Here is a 20,683-nt window from a genome sequence, read left to right as displayed (position 1 = left end):
GTTAGGTTAACTGGTGACTCTAAATTGACCGTAGGTGTGAATGTGAGTGTGAATGGTTTTCTGTGTCTATGTGTCAGCCCTGTGATGACCTGGCGACTTGTCCAGGGTGTACCCCGCCTTTCGCCCGTAGTCAGCTGGGATAGGCTCCAGCTTGCCTGCGACCCTGTAGAACAGGATAAAGCGGCTAGAGATAATGAGATGAGATCTTCATCTAGGATAAATATATTCGTTTGTTAATGTGTTTATTTGTTTTTATTATAGTTTATTTCATGTTCTTGGGTAGAGAAAGGTAGGAAGGCGGGGCCTAAGTGAGTAACTAACAGCCATGAATTCACACTTCATAGCCCCTGTCTAATTGTCTGCACTGAGCACAAAAGTTCTAACACAGAGGATGTTTTTTCTCACTAAGCCGTGACATGTTCTTGGCTCCTTTAAACTTAAGATGTTTTTTTTTTAGTTTTAATTTACTCAGCACTCTGCAGGCACCACTCTGATGCATGCGTGTGAAATGACTCATTGTCGTGTTGCTTTCAGTCAAGCTAGAATTGTACAGAATAAAAATGTTTGCATAAAATATTAATAAAATATGCACCATAAACAGAAGGTCAGCTTACAAAAAAAGGAAAAAAGAAAAAGAAAAAAAAACAACTTCCTTGAATAAGCATTGACGTGGTTAACAGCTTTGCAGAATCCACTGGCTAAAACTCCTGAACTACATTGTCACTACTGAGTATCTCAGGCCACTACACTCTTTTCGTGCGGCTGGGGCATTAACACAATAATAAAAGAGCATCTAGAACTTCCAGAAAGTAATTACAGAAGTATGTCACACTTTCCTGACAGCACTTTCATCATCAAAGCTCATGCCATCACATTGGCGTCATGTCTGCTTAATAAACTGAACCCAGCAAGGAGAAGTTCATACACTAGTGAGGAGAATAGGTGAACAAACATTACTCAGAACTCATAGTAAGAAAGCTCAGCATGAGGCCTTGCACGTGCAGATGACTTTGCTTTTTTTCATCACAACCAAGAGCTGCTACATGCAAGACTTCACAAGTGAGTGTGAAACTGCTCCTCCTGTTTTCCAGCACGGATTGAGGGAATGTACCAGTCCCTGAACAGCACTTCTAAAGCAATAGTTCCTGAAGCACCATGGTAGCGTTGAATGTTGCCAGCCTTCATGATAGCCATCTGCTACAGAAGGTCTCTACCACTTGCCACCCAAGTGGGAAGGTTACCCCACGTAAGCCTCGAAAGAAAGTGAAGGCGATTATCTGTGTTCTTTTTGTGGAGTTATTTGAGAGGTTCACTTTTCTTGGGATTGTGTGTAATATGATCCTCTTTTGCACCATCAAATTGGGATATAACAATTACCAAGCAGCCACAGTAAACCTGTGTTTTGTGGGAGCCAGTACACTCACACCTGTTCTCGCTGGATGGCTTGCAGAGACGTGTTTGGGAAGGAAAAAAGTTCTCTACCTTTGTGCTCTACTTCATTTCTTTGGTGAGTCAGCGTTCTAAGAGTTAACAAGTGTTCAGCTGATTTTTGATTCATTTTATAAGAACTCTTGGTTCTTAATGTTTTATGTGTGTGTGAAGATCTTTATCCAAAGCAAAAAGGTTATATAAGGAGATGGAGAATTATTGTAAATAGAATGAATATGATGATTTAACAGATAGCATAATAGTGAATATAAAACACACACACACAAATATATGTCATTTAGATTTTTTTTTATTGCAAGCAACTTATACTGTCATGAAAAACTTTACCTATTGGAGATTCTTGATAAGGGTTTTGGCCATGACTGACAGATAACGGCTAGCTTTAATGATCTTGATGCCTTTATACACTATCTGCCTGTGAATTGAGATTCATTTAATATTATTATTTGACTTAAAAACCAAAATAATTAGAGCACTGTGCATCATAAATACTTCCAGAGTGAATCTCGAAAATCCTTCTTTGATATAAAGAGGCTACAATCCTACACACATGCACTACTTCGCATATGTAACATGGACAGATCTACACATAATCCAAATCCATGTCAACAAAAAACCTAAAGAAGTAATGAACATTTTTGAATGAATCTGTATAACATAGTAATTATGTTTGCCTCCTTCAGATCTGAGGATTCAATGTATGGGATACACCAGTTATTGATTTATTATTATTATTACCTTTATGTCATTTCCCTTTCATAGGTACAGCACTGCTCCCTGTAGTTGCATTTCCATTTGAGGATTTCTACATCGACACACACAATATTATACATCACCTTGAGCCGCAGATACAACATATTCTCTTCTACACAGGACTACTGGCTGCCGCTTTTGGTATTGGGGGGATACGTGCTATCCTCTGCCCACTGGGAGTCAATAACCTTCAAGGTTATAATCAAAAGAAGATACTCTCTTTTTTCAACTGGTAAGAAATTAATTCACTAAACATTCCTGTTTACGGGCCAACATGAATGCCAGTATTGAGTTGGATCAGCCACTACATAAATTCTTTCCAAAATCTGTTTGTTTAGTCTGGATTTGTTTTCTAAAAGGTAAAGTGTGTTACTTCATATTACACCCACAGGATCTACTGGTTAATTAATCTGAATTCTACAGTCATCTTCTTGGGGATCGCCTATATTCAGCAGTCTGTGGGCAAAAACCTGGGCTTTCTTATTCCTTTCACTTCTATTCTCTTGGGACTCATTGGCATACATATGGCACACAACAATCTTATCCTACATCCCAAGAAAGGTAGCAATAAAAACGCACCTGGAAACAGAAAACCTACACTACAACTAAGATCCCAGTAAAGCCAAAAGAACATAGAAATAATGACTTTAGCAAACACATGGATTAAACTTGTATATTGTGTAGACATCCCTATAATTGATCTTTTGGCTTTGCTCTTGAACAGGAATAAATGATGGAGTGTTACTAAACATTACTTCTGTTTTGGGTAATGTACAGGTAGTCCGTTGCTGACCACACTGGGTGTGTTTCTAAACTCTTTACAAATGTGCTGCCTCCGTTATCGTCATTTGAGTGGAGATGTGACTGACTGGCTTGATCGTGCCAAAGAGAACAATGGAGGATGCTATAGTGAGACCAAAGTGGAAAATGTTAAGATTCTGGTCAAGCTTTTTCCTCTTTTTGGACTGCAATTACTCTACCGGGCTTGTATAACTCAGGCAAGTATGCATGGAAGAAAGCTTTATCGACATCCCATGGGAATTGTAGACTTTTCTCAAAATATTTAAACAAGCAAACATTTCATCCTTTTGATACAGTGCCTACAGATAAAGGTGATATACTTAAATGAAACAACAAGAAAAATTAGCTCTTTCAATCATTTATTTAACAAAAATATCAATCGATGTAATTTTCTTCTGTGGAGAAAGTAAGTACACCCTTGGCTTCAGAAGCTAGTATACTTTAACAGAAATAACTTCTTGTAGGGGTGGGACGGTGGTGTAGTGGTTAGCACTGTTCCCTCACAGCAAGAAGGTCCTAGGTTCGAGCCTAGTGGCCGGCGAGGGCCTTTCTGTGTGGAGTTTGCATGTTGTCTGTGTGGGTTTCCTCCAGGTGCTCTGGTTTCCCCCATAGTCCAGAGACATGCAGGTTAGGTTAATTGGTGGCTCTAAATTGACCGTAGGTGTGAGTGTGAATGGTTGTTTGTGTCAGCCCTGCGATAACCTGGGAACTTGTCCAGGGTGTACCTCGCCTCTTGCCCTTTAGTCTTGTCAGCATAGTCAGCTGGGATAGGCTCCAGCTTGCCTGCGACCCTGTAGAACAGGATAAGCGGCTACAGATAACGGATGGATGGATGGAACTTCTTGTAGGCGTTTTGTATAATTATCCACCAGTCTTGGCGATCAGCTTGCTGAAATTTTTTGATCACCCTTCCATGCAAAACTCCATCAGTTGAAAGATGATTGAGGGGTTTCTTGCATGTACTGCCCTTTCCAAATCTCCCCACATTTCATTGGAGTTCAAATCTGGGCTTTGACAAGTGTAGGTGCAATTTGTGATTAAGTGATCAATCTCATTAAATCGGTCTCATTAAATCATTAAATCAGTCTCATTAAATTAGTCTCATTAAATCATACCATTAATTTTGGTGCTTAATAATAAATTACCAAACAGCTAAATTATGGTATATTCCAAATTATTATGATCACTTACCGTATTACACAACTCATATGCACCTTGGAATTCTTTGAGATTGGGTACTTCAAAGAATATAGAAGCAACACAGACACAGTTTAACAGAATAATTGAATTTATTATAACAATGATAAAAATTGAATAATAGCAGTTGAATACATTATATACAAATATGATATGGTCATATACTTGATGAGCGTGTGTGTGTGTGTGTGTGTGAGAGAGAGAGAGAGTGTGGAGGAGGGGTCACCACGTGTTTTTAAGTAGAACCAAGGATTAGCCGGTAGCTAACCCACGTGGTGGAGACAAAGGAATTAGCTCTGTGTTGCTAGCTAAGGTGTGTTTGTGAGGCCTGTGGCCTAAACAAAAGAATTAGCTCTGGGTTGCTAGCTAAGACAAAGGAATGTTATCTAAAGTGTGTTTGTGTGTGAGTGTGAGGCCTTGTGGCCTAAACAAAGACTAGCCTGGATAGCTAACTCCACTAGCTTATAACATTACTAAATCCACTGAAATCTTGATGAGGTCAAAATATGTGTAATGATGAAATTAAAGTGTTAGAAAGGAAAAGAGAGCATGCAAAACCTATCTATTAAACAAAACAACTGAGAGAACATAGAACAATGTAGAACACAAAACCAGTGTGCACAATTAAACAATTCCTGAGTTTAAATTCACACTACTTCATAAAGCTAATTCCTAAGACTAGTTTGCCCAAAAATGCCAATACTTCCATATCTTGCCTCTACGCAAGATTATGAGATGTTCTGAAGAGACGGAGTTTCACAGTTTTCGTGGAGGCCTCCGTGAAAGCAGAGGATTTCTTGGTCCGAACACTTCGTAGTTCGTGGAGGAGAAGTCTCTGATCAAACAATGTGCACAGCGCTTTTAGTCAGAAGGAATCCGGTCGCTTCTAACTTTAAATTAACTGCTTTGGGCGGCAGTCGTACGTACTTATAATGAACAAATGAAAAACCGGTTGTAACTCAATCGGAGTTAAAATCGCATGATTCTGGATTTTTACCGTGGCCAGTGGTAAACAAAGAAAACGCGCTAAATCATGGACGCTCTGAGAGCAGATGTCTCCTTTGTCTGTTACCGCGTGGTTCACAGAGCCGAGGAGATAGTGTCTCTTTATGCCTACGGATCCAAGTCCTAGAACCAAAGAGGAAGAGCGGAAGTTTGCTCAGTTACTTATGGCTTCATGGAGGATGTGACGTAGGTGATCCCGCCCAGGCATGACGTAGGCCATCGCGGAAGTTGGTTGATGGGAAATGTAGTCCTTAGACGGACTGTGACTGTGTGTACCTACACAAGACCATTCCATAACCCTCCATTTCTTCTTTTTGAGCCATTCCTTGGTGGATTTGCTAGTGTGCTTAGGATCATTATCTTGTTGAAAGGTCCAAGCTCGGTTCAACTTCAATTTTTGAACAGATGGCCTCGCATTACCTTCAAGCACTCTTTGATAAGATTCAGAATTCATAGCTGAATCAATGAATGCAAGCTTCTGAGTCCCTCAGGCAGCAAAGCAATCCCAAACCATAACATTTCCACCAACAGGCTTCACAGTTGGTATGAGGTTCTTCTCCAAAAGCCATCTTTGGTCTTCAACACACATGTACTCTTACTGTGGTCAAACAACTTGACCTTTGATTCGTCTGTCCAGAGCATGTTATTTCAAAAGGCCTGGTCTTTTACATTTAACGTTCCTTTTGGACAGCAAAAGCTTTTTCCTGGCATGCCTCCCATGCAGGTCAAATTTGTCCAATCTCCATCTGATTGTAGATGTATGCACTTTCACACCAATAGTTGCAAGAGTTACCTGCAGATCCAGTGATGATTTCTTTTAGCATCAACCGGTCTACTCTTGGGTTGAATATGCTGGGGCGGCCAGTCCTGGAAAAATTGGCAGTTGTTATCTCATCCAGCCAACAGATGATGAGCTTATGCCATCATGTGTTGTCCGTTGTCCATCCATTGGGTGTCATCCACATTTCATGAAAATCACTTCTTCTCTCAATTCTTCACCGATTTTTATTCTTTTTGGCAGGAAGGTAGGTCTGCCTGGGGTGCATATGGCTTCTAGCCAAATTTGCATAATTGCAATTAATAATGAAGATATGGAGTAATTAAGCCCTAATGAGCAGTTTCCACACAAATCACTTCTTCTCCCTCAATTCTTCACCGATTTTGATTCTTTCTGGCATGACGGTAGGGGTACCTAGGGTGCATATATAGTAACTTCTACCCAGATTTGCTTCATTACAATTATTAATGAAGTTATGGACGAATTAAGCCTTAATGAGCAGTTCAACAAAAATTGCTTCTTCTTGGTCAATTCCTCACTGTCTTGCATTCTTTCTGTCAAATAGGCAGGTATTCCCAGGGTGTATATAGCTTCTATATATAGCTTGTATATAGTGTATATAGCTTGCAACATTTATTGCGCAAGGTGGCCCAGTTTAGATCGTTCCTTCTGGACTAGACGAGGCTGGAATGAGCTACACTGTCATTGACGGTCTCGTTTGAAATACATGCCAGCTGTAGATGATTTTCCTTAAAGTGGAATGATTTATTTCTAATAATTTAGATATCTTTTTAAATCCCTTGCCAGATTCATAGGCATCCACAACCATTTTTTCCCCGAGGTCCTTAGAGCACTCTTTAGATCTTGGCATGATGACACCACACACACACACACACACACACACACACACACACACACACACACACACACACACACTTCAATAGCAAAAAGATCACCAGAGCCTAGATGTCAGGTTTAAATAAGACAGGTTCCACCTGCAGGAGGTTCTAATCAATGGCACCTAATCTGGAACAACTGATTCCAATTTTCTGGACTTGAAAATGTGATAATGTAAGGCTGTACTTGCTTTTTCCAGGATGTCCTTACTTTTTTGACTGATTTTTTTTATTATAAAAATTACTATAAAATGTTGATTTTGTGTGAATTCAACTGTGTTATCTGTGTTATATACAATATAAAAGCAAGTCTGGAAATTTTGGTCAAGCATATTGTCAAGTGATGATTGTTGATGACCAGACAACTCTAGTGTAGACAAATAATTTTGCCTATTAAAATGGTTCTCTATCCAATAGCTGTAAATCTTTTTTTCCTGTCTTTGTTCAATTACAGATTCCATCAGGATACTATTTCCAGACAATGCATTCAAACCTCAACCTTAATGGTGTCATGCTGCCAATAGCAGCTATGAATGTAATCAGTATTTTGCCACTGCTAATTTTAGTACCGCTACTGGAGTTTGTCAGCATCTGTTACCAGTATTTAAAGAAAACGCCTCCCTCCCCAGTCACATTCATAAGTAGGCATCTTCAGTGTAACCATTTCAAGTTAACTGGGAAAATCTTAATCGTGTAATGTTAACCGATGTGCCATCTTCTCTTCCAGTAATCGGGCATGTGTGTGCAGCTCTGTCTGCACTAATAGCAGGTATTTCAGAGATTCACAGGAAGGACTATCCTCAGATGGATCAGACCATCTCAGGAACAGTGCTTCAAGTGTCTTCAGTGCCGTGCATTCATCTTGCACCTCAGTACATCTTACTGGGTATGGCAGAGGCCTTTGTCACACCAGCATGTAAGCATTCATTCTTATGTACAAATGTACAAAACTGTACTCAATCCATTGTCACTGTAACACTTCAGCCTTTTACTTCTTATTCCTCTACTCAGGCTCCGTTATCGCTTTCTGTCTGACTCCCATCAACCTCAGAGGGATCTCCCTACACTTCCTTACCCTCTTCTACGGCGGAGGATGTTTCCTGGGTGCTCTTCTGATTCAGTTCTTTTACTTTGTGTCTGGTGGTAAGGATACCGTTTTTACATCCTTTAACAATTCAAACATGTAGAGAAATGCAATTACTGTTTTGGATAAAATAAACAGTATAAATCCAAGTCACTGCACATGACAGAAACTGCACATTTTTGCTTTCAGGAAGCTTTTACCCAAATATATTAAACAATGGCAATATGGAGAGATTTTTTCTTACGTTAGCAACATTGATGGCCATAAACACCCTGACATTCTGGAAAATCTCTCACAGGTAGGGTGTAATTTATCATTTTGTTTTTTTGTTCATATAATCACATCTGGATTCCATGCACAACTGGAGCTACACCACATCATCTACAATTAATGCATTTTATACTTATGCTTTAAATATTATGACCCACTATAACTGACAATATGGCAGGCCCAAATATTGTTGAAAATGAAATGAAAACTGTGATTATATCAGCTACATAATCAGTGTTTTTTTTTTTTTGCGCAGGTACACGGATCTGAGTCAATTAAATACAAGAGTGAGACAAAGTCACCTGGCTGAAAAGCTTCTACAACATAAAGCCTGTCTCAGATATTATACAATGGAACCTTACTATTCATAGAGTTCATTCTTTAAGTTCTGCATGTTGGTCAACACCTTACTGCATGTTCTGCTGTACTATATGGCTTTGACAAATTATTTCTGCAGTATGTTTATTTTTAAAAATTATCATGGCGCTGGTATTACACATAGTATTTTATAGAACTATACTTATGTGCTACAACCACCCCATGTGTGTGTGATATATGTGTGTGTCTCTATAAGCTGTGAAACTGTTTACTATTGTCTTAACTTGATGAACTTGTTGGTGCTACCAATCCCTTAATGTGAATAAAGTTGCTTTACAGTATGAAAGATTCTTTCTGTGGGTGGCTGACTTGACAAATCTATATACAGTACAGTAATAATAAACATGGTTTCATCTATTAGAGTAATGTATTGTACATTATCACTGATGTTAACTAGCTGATTTTAGGTCTTGCTAGGAGTTATTCATCTCTATCAAATTAAAATTTTAGGTACATAGGTTGCCAAAAATGTTCAAATTTCAAAGAAGCTCCAAGTTCTAAAGCTGTAGTGATGTAATAAGAGCAGTGGAACTCATTCATGTAGGACAGGGGTCACCAAACTTTTTTCTCTGGGGGCCACATTGTCGTTCCTGACTGTGATGGGGGCCGGGGTCGGGTCAGCTATATCACATAGAATTGTATAACCCAGACAAACATGACCACCAGCAGGCCTCATTGTGTAGTAGAGATTACTAGCCTGGCACGGCCATCCCCACTACTATATCCACACTACTATATCCATACTACTATATCAACACTTGATTCCTGGCACATATTTGTTTATCTTTACTAGTGGTTTGCAAAAATAGTAATCAAGTCTTCACACTTTGTTTTAATTTGAAATACCACAGATATTCCATTTATTTATTTTCTAATAAAAATAATATCAAAGCTGTCAAGGTAAGAAACATCTGCCTAGTTGAGGTGATTGACACTGGCAAAGGTGAGTGGAAAATTATAAATTGTAGGTAAGCCTGTTGATATTATTAATAATATTAATAATAATTGCACTTAATAAAGGTCAAATAAATAGGCCTATAAAATAAATACATTTTAAAAAACAGTTAAATTATAATAATATGAGCAATAGATCACAGCAGTTGTGCTGTGTCCTGCACGTCATTGCTCTCATCCATGGCCAAAGCAAAAAACTCGAATTCTGATGCTCTCTCATTCAGCTGGTCATACACGTTGTCCCCCAAATCTTCGGTTCGCCTGGTCATAGTAGGTGCGGAGAGACTCACCGCATTGAGCGCATCCTTCTTGTCGGGACACGCCTCCTCGGCCACAGCAAGCATGCATACTTTAACAAAGTCCCCATCAGTAAACGGCTTTCCATGGGTAGCTAGTAGGTGAGCTGCCTTATAGCTAGCTCGGACAGCAGCCTGGTTGATCTGGGTTTGGGGAAGGAATACATTCTGTTGTGCAGCCAGTCCGCATTTCATCCTCCGAATCCTGTCTTCTCTTGTTTGCCCTCGCAAACTAACATACTCTTTGTGGCAGGTTTCGTAGTGACGACGCAGATTATATTCTTTGAAAACCGACACACTTTCTTTACATACAAGACAAACTGCACGGTCCTTACACTCATAGTTCGAATTACGTGGGGGCCAATGGGAGCTGAGCTCCCATTCCCTCAGGCTCCCATGAAAGAAGCAAACTTAATTTTCTGTGGAAGTCTCTCAAATACGTCATATATCACCATAATAAGCTTGAATAGCCTATATCACCATATAAATATAAATAAAACTCATTTCATTTCCGATCACCATGCAGCCATAACTTTGTATTGAACGTGTATTAAACCGCAACATGTACGGCTGTACTTCACCACCACACCACTATGCGCGCAAACTGAAATTTGCAGCCTGCGAAATCGAATGTGAAGTTAAGTCCGAAGAAGACTTGTCCTCTATCTCACAACGATCTTCCTTTGTTTAACAATATATATATATATATATATATATATATATATATATATATATATATATATATATATATGCGCAACACCGTGTGTGTGCGCGTGCGTGCGTGCCTGTGTGTGAAAGCTGTGCACTGCAGTGCGCAAAAGTGCGCTGGTCCAGGAGAGCGAGTATGCATTGCTTTTTTTTTTTTTTTAAATGGAGACCCTCATAGGGTCAAATTTATAATTCGAACCCTGCTTTGTGGCGGGTTTCATAGTGACGACGCAGATTATATTCTTTGAAAACCGGCACACTTTCTTTACATACAAGACAAACTGCACGGTCCTTACACTGAACGAAAAAATAATCGGTGGTCCACTGTTCTTTAAAAACTCTGCACTCTGTCAGCTTTTCGCTTACCGCTAGCCACTTTGCTGTCCTGAACACTGACAGTTCTCTGCGCATGCGCTGCCTGTCACTGCTTGATCGCGAGCATATGACGAAAATTCGGAAAATATGAATAGTTCATTTTATAACTAAATATCAATTTAATTGATAAAATCAACAAAATACAAGATGCAGACATGTTATTATTTGCCAAAAAGCAATTTAAAAAAATAGGCCATGACCACTTTTGGGGATTGCCTCATAGGGCCGGTTCAAGTGATGGGGGGCAGAGGGGCTGGGGGGCCGGTCAAAGGGGGGTGGCGGGCCGGATCTGGCCCGCGGGCCGTAGTTTGGTGACCCCTGATAGGAGGTTATGTTTTCAGTAGCGTTGGTTTGTTTGTTTGTTGGTTTGTCTGTTAGCAACATTACGGAAAAAGTAATGAACGGATTGCTCTGAAATTTTTTCCAGAGGTGTGACTGGGCACAAGTAACAATCCATTACATTTTGGCGGTGATCCAGATCACTTTCTGGATCCCAGATTTTTTTAAAGGATTCTTGGCGGAGGTCTGCGCTCTCCAAGTGCTTTTCTAGTTTACAAATGGGGCTACCAGAGAAATCCACAATGTCTTTTTGTTTTATTCATTTCTTTTACAAATTAATATTAGAAATATCAAAAATGGATTTTGTGTGCTAATACATTGGAATGTTACTGGGAGTAACATTCAGACTTTAAACTGAAAGTGTACGTTCTAGTTTATTCTATCCTCACGTGCTGCACCAAGCTTAGGAATTCAGCAAAACTAACAAACAAAAACAAAACTTACAAAGTTCCCCAACATGCCAAAGGTCTGTTTTGCACACCAGATCCAATGAATTTTTTAGACTAGTAAATGCTTTTTAATATAAGGTAAGAGTTTTCCATTTGAGATGCAGCTCATCATAATGACATCAGAATATTTTAAAGAGAGACAGAACTCTATGTCCACATTTCATTTTTATCTTGTTGTTATCCCCAGGCTATTTTAACTTACTCATTAGTATTTTAGACTTATTTTTTTACATGTCATGCTTCAGGAGTCATCTTTTACTTTTCTAGTGTGGTTACTTATTTGCATATGTTGTTTTTATTCTTATTTATTTATTTATATGCTGAGCTGATGACCCCTTTAACATTTCACTACATGTAAAATGTATGTGACAAATAAAAGCACTTGACTTGACCTCTACAATGAGGGCGGCACGGTGGTGTAGTGGTTAGCGCTGTCGCCTCACAGCAAGAAGGTCCAGGTTCGAGCCCCATGGCCAGTGAGGGCCTTTCTGTGTGGAGTTTGCATGTTCTCCCCGTGTCCGCGTGGGTTTCCTCCGGGTGCTCCGGTTTCCCCCACAGTCCAAAGACATGCAGGTTAGGTTAACTGGTGACTCTAAATTGACCGTAGGTGTGAATGTGAGTGTGAATGGTTGTCTGTGTCTATGTGTCAGCCCTGTGATGACCTGGCGACTTGTCCAGGGTGTACCCCGCCTTTCGCCCGTAGTCAGCTGGGATAGGCTCCAGCTTGCCTGCGACCCTGTAGAACAGGATAAAGCGGCTAGAGATAATGAGATGAGATGAGAACTCTACAATGAGTTTAACATTGCTGTGGGTGAAATCACTAAACCTTTTATAGATTGACAAATGGGGATGTTTTGGCTCTGATGTACCATCGAGAATGTTAACTTTAATCCTCCAGATGTACATAAGATAGCCAAGAGCATGTGTGTGAACAGTACCAGTTGTAACCGCTCCTGCTCGCGCGCGCACACAAAATTAGGCTCCATGTATAAAGCAGACCCTCTCACATCAGGCTGTATCACACCACCCTGTCATGGATTATTTTCCTATAACACTTACGTGGCATAATGGTACAGCGGTTAGCACTGCTGCCTCACAGCAAACAGTTGCCAGGATCAAATCTGCTGGTCGACTGAGGCCTTTCTGTGTGGAGTTAGCGTGTTTTCCTCATGCCTGCGTGGGTGTCCTCTGGGTGCTCCAGTTTCCTCCCACAGTCAAAAAATGTGCAGATTAGATCAACTGGCTACTCTGAATTGCCCACAGGTGTGAATGTGTGTGTGTGAAAGGCTGTCTGTCTCTCTGTGTTAGCCCTGCGATAGACTGGTGGCCTGTCCAGGATGTACCCCACCTCTCACCCAATATCAGCTGGAATTACCCATTACTAGGTAATGTACCAAGACTACCATCAATCTAAAAAAAAAAAACTCTGTTGGGGAGGTAATATAACAAGTAGTCAACACATTTTTAAAAAATTAAGTGCTCATTTAAGTGCTTCAAAAAGAGGTAGGTCTTTAGTGGTCATTGAAGACAGTGGCTCAGTGGTTCAAACATCTAGGGGAAGTTCATTTTACCTGCCAGAATAGAGACGAGTCACCACCAGTAACCACTGCACCATCATGTCATGTATGTGTTGTGTTGTTATCGGAAAATAATGCCTACCTTGTATCCTGAGAGATGGAGGGACCAGTCAAGCAGTGCTAGAGGATCGGAGGGAACGTTGTGCAGTGCAGGGTGTGATAAGTGCTTTAAGGTAGGTGGGTGCTGGTCCAGTTTTGGCTTTGTAGGTAAGCATCAGTGTTTTATATCTGATGTAGGCAGCTACAGGAAGCCAGTGGAGGGAGCATAGGAATGGGGTGGTTTGCCCAAAAAGTTTGAGAACTGCTGTATTAAATGTACAGGACTGGCATCCTCCCATCTCACATCTAAGGGTATTGGTCATCTAAAGGTAATTCCCATCTCACCCCCAGTGCTCCCAAGACCCATCACAACCCTGACCAGGATAAAGCAGTTACTCAAAATGAATCTGTGAATTAATTAATTAATTAATTAATTAATTAATTAATTAATTAATTATCAAATGGAGTGTAATTGCAATTTTAATAAGCATCATTTTCTTGTAAAATTTTTGAAATCTAAATTTTAACACGGTGTAATTGATTTGGGGCTAGCACAGTGGTGAGCATTGTCGCCTCACAGCAAGAAGGTTCTGGGTTGGAGCCCAGGGGCCAACAGGGGCCTTTCTTGTATGGAGTTTGCATGTTCTCCCCATGTCTGCATGGGCTTCCTCCGGGTGCTCCCGTTTCCCCTCACAGTCCAAAGACATGCAGGTTAGGTTAACTGGCTACTCAACATTGCCCATAGGTGTGAATGGTTGAGAGGAGTAAACCTCTATAAATAATCCAGTAGAAGACCATGGGAAACCACTCCTGTAATCCTTCCCTAGAAACTTGGACCTGCCATCAGGCAGAACACTTAAAAAAAATATGATTTGGGTTGTGGGCAGCACAGTGGTGTAGTGGGTTAGCACTGTTGCCTCACAGCAAGAAAGTTCTGGGTTCGAGCTCAGCAGCCGACAGGGACTTTTCTGTGTGGAGTTTGCATGTTGTCTGTGTGGGTTTCCTCTGGGTGCTCTGGTTTCCCTCACAGTCCAAAGACATGCAGGTTAGGCTAATTGGGGACTCTAAATTGACTGTAGGTGTGAGTGTGAATGGTTGTTTGTCTTTATGTGTCAGCCATATGATGAGCTGGCGACTTGTCCAGGGTGTACCCCGCCTCTCACCCATAGTCAGCTGGGATAGGCTCCAGCTTGCCTGCGACCCTGTAGAACAGGATAAGCGGCTACACAGTGGTGTAAGTGGTTAGCACGGTTGCCTCGCAGCAAGAAGGTTCTGGGTTTGAGCCCAGCGGCCGGCGGGGGCCTTTCTGTGCGGAGTTTGCATGTTCTCCCCGTCTCTGCGTGGGTTTCCTCCGGTTTTCCCCACAGTCCAAAGACATGCAGTTAGGTTAACGTGGGGCGGCCTTGGGCTGAAGCGCCCTTGAGTGAGGTACCTGACCCCTGACTGCTCCCCGGGCGCTCTAGTGTGGCTGCCCACTGCTCTGGGTGTGTGTGCGTGTGTGTTCACTGCTTCAGATGAGTTAAATGCAGAGGATGAATTTCACTGTGCCTGAAGTGTCTCATCTCGTCTCATTATCTGTAGCCGCTTTATCCTTCTACAGGGTCGCAGGCAAGCTGGAGCCTATCCCAGCTGACTACGGGTGAAAGGCGGGGTACACCCTGGACAAGTCTCCAGGTCATCACAGGGCTGACACATAGACACAGACAACCATTCACACTCACATTCACACCTACGGTCAATTTAGAGTCACCAGTTAACCTAACCTGCATGTCTTTGGACTGTGGGGGAAACCGGAGCACCCGGAGGAAACCCACGCGGACACGGGGAGAACATGCAAACTCCACACAGAAAGGCCCTCGCCGGCCACGGGGCTCGAACCCGGACCTTCTTGCTGTGAGGCGACAGCGCTAACCACTACACCACCTTCTTCTTCCAGATAACGGATGGATGATTTGGGTTGTGTGGCTGGATTGTTCAGGGGGGGAAAAATCTCCAAATAAATTTGGCTAAAGGGTCTGAACAATTGCATTATGTTCATCAAATGAATCTGTCCTTCTATCATGAAAGGGTCCGTGGTTTTGTTTTGACATTGAGAAGGTCCTTGGATGCAGTGAGGGAGAATAGCTGCTCTTCAACCCTGCTGCAGGACTCTTGAACGCACCCCGCCCACATCCCTGTTGTTAGCGGCTGTGTTTGCTAGTTACGCCCTTAGCTTTGCGCTATGGATCTCCCCGAACCCATACGAAGGCGTTTGGGAGATTTTTCACGAACAGTTTTCGTGAATCAGGGTCATTCACAACTTTCGTCCGAGGATCGTATCACGTTTCTGAATCACAGTGAGTTTGCATGCGGCTAATCAAATAACATGTACATCTAACGTTAGCTATAGCTAGCGGTCTAACTAACGAGGCTAGCTGTCCTTTCACTTCCACCAGTTTCCGAGCCTCCTGCTGATTTTAAAAAGCGTCACTAAGGCTCTAGCTTGGACTGGTTTAAAATGACCTTTTGTCGGGACATGATCAGTTGCAAACACTGCTCTAGATATATATATATATAGATATATATATATATATTACCCGGGTATTCGTGTTTACGTGCTGTCTGCAGATGTTCTCTCCAGCCTGCCTCTTCAAATGGCTCTCTTCTTCAACATGTGCTTCTTTCCTCTGTGGTGGATTAGTGAAGTTATAATGCTGCAACTCAAAGTAAGTAATCCAATGCTTTCCTCATTGTAGAGTTACAGTTTGTTGCAGATCAGCATGGCTGGTGTATTCTCTCTCTCTCTCTCACACACACAGTATCCTTCACTTCCTGATTACTACAAATTCATCCTAATTACCATCCTGATTTTAATGACTCTCATCGAGGCAATCAGGCTCTACCTGGGCTATGCAGGTAATCTGCAAGAAAAGGTAAAAGATTTTATAGTTTGTCTGAATGCTCATACTTAAAACGTGTTTACATAGTACATAAAGTCAGTCTTTTAGACATTTACAGATAATGCATCATTCCAGGTCCCTGAACTGGCTGGCTTTTGGCTCCTCAGCCTCCTTCTGCAGTTCCCTTTGATTCTGTTCCAGCTCTTCAATGAAGCGATACTCATTCAGCCTTTGGAAAGAGGAGTTCATATAGTTCTGGCCTTGTTCATTTTAACAGAGGTATAAAACAATTGTTTTGAGAGCTTTCTAAGAACAGTTATCTACTCTTTGTTAAATGTTTCTCGTGTTACCTGTACTGTTTTTGCAGGCTCTGTCTGGTTTTGTTGCACTGCGTGGAATGGTCAGACACACCGAAAGCCGCTTCCACCTCAGTCAGTTTAATGGTATTCAAGAACTCCGATCATGACGGCTGTGCCACTCATGAACTTCACATCTTTGTAAATAATAGACATTTTAAAAAAAACTACAGTGATCACTTTTATACCACATGAAACGAATCATTTCAGTAACATGTCCATGTGGACAAATCACAAGCATTCATTTGAACTACTTTTTCAATCCTGTTTTTCTCATTCATTCAATTTATGACATTAGCAGATCACAGTTGTAAAAGTTTTTTATTCTATATTTTTTTAAAATAATAAAAAAAACTCGAGCAAAATTGCTGTGTTTAACTCAGATGTAAACTGAAAAAGTAAACTTGCAGATGGTTAGAAATAGGATAATGCAATAACAGTATGTTTAGCGGCACACAATTCTTTAAAAAGAGCTGGCACTTGTATACACAAGAAGCACACACATTAGGGAAATGTTCTGTCTCATACAATAACGTCCCTGTATTTACCTTTAACATAAAAAAATAATAATTTACTTTGCTAAAATGACTGCAAAAACAAATGCCTGGGAAATAGTCCATTATAAAGCTTGGATATATAATAAATGCAAAGGTTTTGTGCATAATCAAAGTACAGCACATTTTAATTCCAGTGAGGTACATGCTCCTATCCATCATGTTTCTGAGCCCAAGTGAGACAAATTTTGCTATTGTATTGTTCTGTACTTAGCATTTTTGTGTGGATGAAGAAATAAGAGTATTTAAAGGAACTATTCCCCAGCATCTTTGGACTTTTCCTCTGGGTGTTCCCTGTTTCCAGGCTGCTCTTCAAAGTGACCTGTTTTCATTCCTCTTCCTCATGAGCTTGTGGCTTTATGCTTTTATTTATTCTTTCTCCAACCTCTGGAAATCATGCACACCTCTGAGAAGGCAGAATGAGAGGCAGGATATGAACAGGTTTTGTAAAATAATTGTAGTTCTACAAGTAAGTGTTGGACCACCTGGACAATTTCCTTCAAAATTACTGGAGTTTCCTTGCTAATTACTAATAGCAGTGTTGTCACCTAATGACCATGCCACCGTGTGGGCAGCCTATAAAATGTCTCTGCTACGTCATGCTCATCTTTTGGCCATTCTCGTAAACTTGAGTGATGAAAGTATCCAGTGGAGGATGATAATGACTCAGTAAGGGCAACAAAAGTTTTATACATAAAGTGTATTGTAATTCCAAAGAGAAGCAGGCTCCTGTTTCTGACTCCAAGTGAGACAGACTTTGCTATTGTATTATTCTGTACTCTGTATTTTTGTAGGATGATCAGAGAACCAGGGTTACAAACCTAAACTTCCAATCTACTTTATGTTCCATACCACCAAGCTAGTTTCCTTGGGAACTGGTGTAGACCATATATGAAAAGTTAACACAAAGGTTCACAACATATGCTTTGAGTGATTCTCATCATCAGTAGTACTGACACCATTCTTTACTGAGGATGAGGATCACTCCGTGCTGTTGCTGTTCTCTATTAGAGATAAACATAAATCAGACTCTGAAATCTGGTGAAGAGAGAGCTCCATGCCATAACTTTGAAACTGTCTAAAAGGAACACTTCTCATACGGTTGCTCAGGAGCTAACCACAAGATAGCTGAATGGCATTCAATAAGAAAAGGCACCTTTGACCTGTGTTCTATTATGGCTGTGCAAACAGTTCATTTAACCAAGGGGTTAAACTGTCTTTAATAAGTGGAGCCTACATACAGAGACCCAATGAAACTGTTGGACAGCTCTATGCAGGGGCAGCAACACGGCCTTGTGCTGTGTATTGTGTCTGTCTGCTGTTGTGGTTTTTAAATGTCTACTTTGTGGGAATAGTATGACAGTAGACAAGCATGTCTACAGTTAACCTGCTGCCTCAAATTCCTAAATCATGTTTTAGAAAAAGGAGACTACAATTTAGTGCCTCTTGGGTCTGTGTGCCAAGGACTAGTGGAGGCTGGATCCTTTATACTGAGCTCAGGCAATGGCATTGCAAACAGCCAGCTTGCCTTCTTGTTTAACAAATCCTCCACATTCCATTTCTATGGCTCTTAGGATTTGAGTGCAGCAAGTAGAATTTCTGTATTCTGTATCGTCAGCCATAGACATTCTCATTAAGGCCCAACTATGCCACCATATCGAGAAAACAACCCATATTATCAGGCAGCACGGTGGTGTAGTGGTTAGCACTGTCACCTCACAGCAAGAAGGTCCTGGGTTCGAGCCCAGCAGCCAGCGAGGGCCTTTCTGTGCGGGGTTTGCATGTTCTCCCCGTGTCTGCGTGGGTTTCCCCCACAGTCCAAAGACATGCAGGTTAGGCTAATTGGTGGCTCTAAATTGACCGTAGGTGTGAATGTGAGTGTGAATGGTGGGTTGTCTGTGTCAGCCCTGCAATAACCTGGCAACTTGTCCAGGGTGTACCCCGCCTCTCGCCCATAGTCAACTGGGATAGGCTCCAGCTTGCCTGCGACCCTGTAGAACAGGATAAGAGGCTACAGATAATGGATGGATGGAACCCACATTATCCAGAGCATCATATGCCTTATGAATTATATTCATGTTCTAGGCAGCTCAGATTTATGCTCAACAGCCTGTAGTTAAAGCCACCAGTGGCTCAAACCAATGCATCCTTTGCAGCTAGCATGCAACAGAAGGATACAACTTGAATGCAGTTGTACATGTGCATCACAGCTCTTTAATGAATCTGGTATATTATGGGACAGGCCAGTCACTGAAGAAATGTATGTTCAGTTGCATCAGGTTGGAGTCAAAGCTTTATCTTTACTAAGACAGTTTTAAAGCACATTAGCTGCTGCTCTCAGGCTGCATTACATTCTGATCACCAGAGCCTATCGATACTCTCCACTACGATGAGCTCAGTCGTCAAGTTCAGAGAAACTGAATAAATGGGAGTCTCTCTCTACATGCAAGGCAGCTGTACTAAGCTTCTCCAAGCTGTACTCATTAAGCATCATTACTTTTTACGTTCTAGTAAGCCGAGATCCAAAGGCCTGCTGCAACAATGCAAAAAAAAAAAAAAAGATTCATTCTTTCTAGATGACTGAACACCCATGTATGCAGTCTACTTCACTTCCTGCTGTGACAACTCAGCAAGGAAATGAGCACAAAAGACTCCACTAGCTCTGTGGGAAACTGACCTGGTAGTCTGGAACGTAAGGAAGTAGAAGTTGCAAGGAGTCAACCCTCTGTCTCAGAATTCAGATTCAGGATGTTCAAAAAGTCAGGTTCCCCATGAACTATTGCTACCATATTTTTGAACTAAAATGATTGATACAGTACACTACTTGGCCAAATGTTTGTGGACAGCTGACCATCACACCAATATGTGCTTTGTGAAAGTCCCATTTCATATTTAGTCCCCCCCCCCTTTGCTGTTGAGGCTTCCAGCTTCCACTCTTCTGGGAAGGCCAGGCATGCAGTCAGTGTGCCAATTCATCTCAAAGGTGTTCAGTGGGGATGAGATCTGTGCAGGCCACTCAGGTTCTTCCACTCCATCCTTGGCAAACCATGTCTTCATGGACCTTGCTTTGTGCACAGGGGCATTGTCATGCTCAAACATGTAATGCTACAGTATACAAAGACATCCTATACAATTGTGTACTTCCAACTTTGTGGCAACTACAGAAAGCCCACATATGGGTGTGGTGGTCGTGTCCACAAACTTTTGGCCATATAGTTTACAACATCGACAGAATATGATCATTTTCCATTATGTTAAAGAGGTACTGTGAACTTAAATGTGATTTTTGAGCTGTAAACTAAAATGACTGATGTTTCATCACAGTACAATGCTGGTGTTAATATTGACAAAATTGCCATTTTTATAAAAATCTGCATTTTATTGATTGAAAATGGCTCAGAACACCATCTACTGGTTAAAACCATAGTGAATCTTGCAAGACCAGTGCTGATGTAGAGTTGATTGGTACGTTTTTCAAATAATGAAATTTGTATTTAAAAAAAAAAATGTTAACACCCTCTAATTAGAGGTGTCAAACTGCTCATT

The 20,683-nt window shown here is 41.2% G+C and overlaps 4 protein-coding genes across 5 annotated transcripts in view; 2 read left to right on the top strand and 2 right to left on the bottom strand.

Annotated features, from left to right (window-relative positions):
- The window catches only part of ptprz1a (protein tyrosine phosphatase receptor type Z1a), a 126,151-nt gene extending 110,000 nt beyond the window's left edge, over positions 1 to 16,151 (bottom strand). The window contains exon 1 of the mRNA XM_060914761.1: positions 15,925 to 16,151. The gene's annotated coding sequence lies outside the window, so the exon portion shown is untranslated. The remainder of the gene's footprint in view (positions 1 to 15,924) is intronic.
- On the top strand, positions 1,156 to 8,604 carry slc15a5 (solute carrier family 15 member 5). The gene is made up of 9 exons (XM_060903225.1): positions 1,156 to 1,507; positions 2,212 to 2,434; positions 2,594 to 2,763; positions 2,980 to 3,200; positions 7,334 to 7,520; positions 7,607 to 7,795; positions 7,891 to 8,022; positions 8,153 to 8,261; positions 8,490 to 8,604. Exons 1-9 carry the CDS (start codon positions 1,156 to 1,158, stop codon positions 8,602 to 8,604), a joined length of 1,698 nt encoding a protein of 565 aa, XP_060759208.1.
- Positions 15,522 to 16,948, top strand: tmem17 (transmembrane protein 17). Its single transcript, XM_060914768.1, has 5 exons — positions 15,522 to 15,684; positions 15,956 to 16,053; positions 16,147 to 16,260; positions 16,363 to 16,506; positions 16,595 to 16,948. Exons 1-5 carry the CDS (start codon positions 15,570 to 15,572, stop codon positions 16,691 to 16,693), a joined length of 570 nt encoding a protein of 189 aa, XP_060770751.1. The 5' UTR covers positions 15,522 to 15,569; the 3' UTR covers positions 16,694 to 16,948.
- Positions 16,949 to 20,683, bottom strand: part of agbl2 (AGBL carboxypeptidase 2) — a 36,187-nt gene continuing 32,452 nt past the window's right edge. For both annotated transcript variants that reach the window (XM_060914766.1, XM_060914767.1), the window contains exon 23: positions 16,949 to 17,543. In XM_060914766.1, the coding sequence (XP_060770749.1) occupies positions 17,507 to 17,543 (37 nt within the window). In that variant the 3' untranslated portion in view covers positions 16,949 to 17,506. The remainder of the gene's footprint in view (positions 17,544 to 20,683) is intronic.

The sequence above is a fragment of the Neoarius graeffei genome, chromosome 2 (genome assembly GCF_027579695.1).
Source record: "Neoarius graeffei isolate fNeoGra1 chromosome 2, fNeoGra1.pri, whole genome shotgun sequence".
Lineage (NCBI taxonomy): Eukaryota > Metazoa > Chordata > Actinopteri > Siluriformes > Ariidae > Neoarius > Neoarius graeffei.
This window is presented reverse-complemented; position numbering and strand designations above follow the sequence as displayed.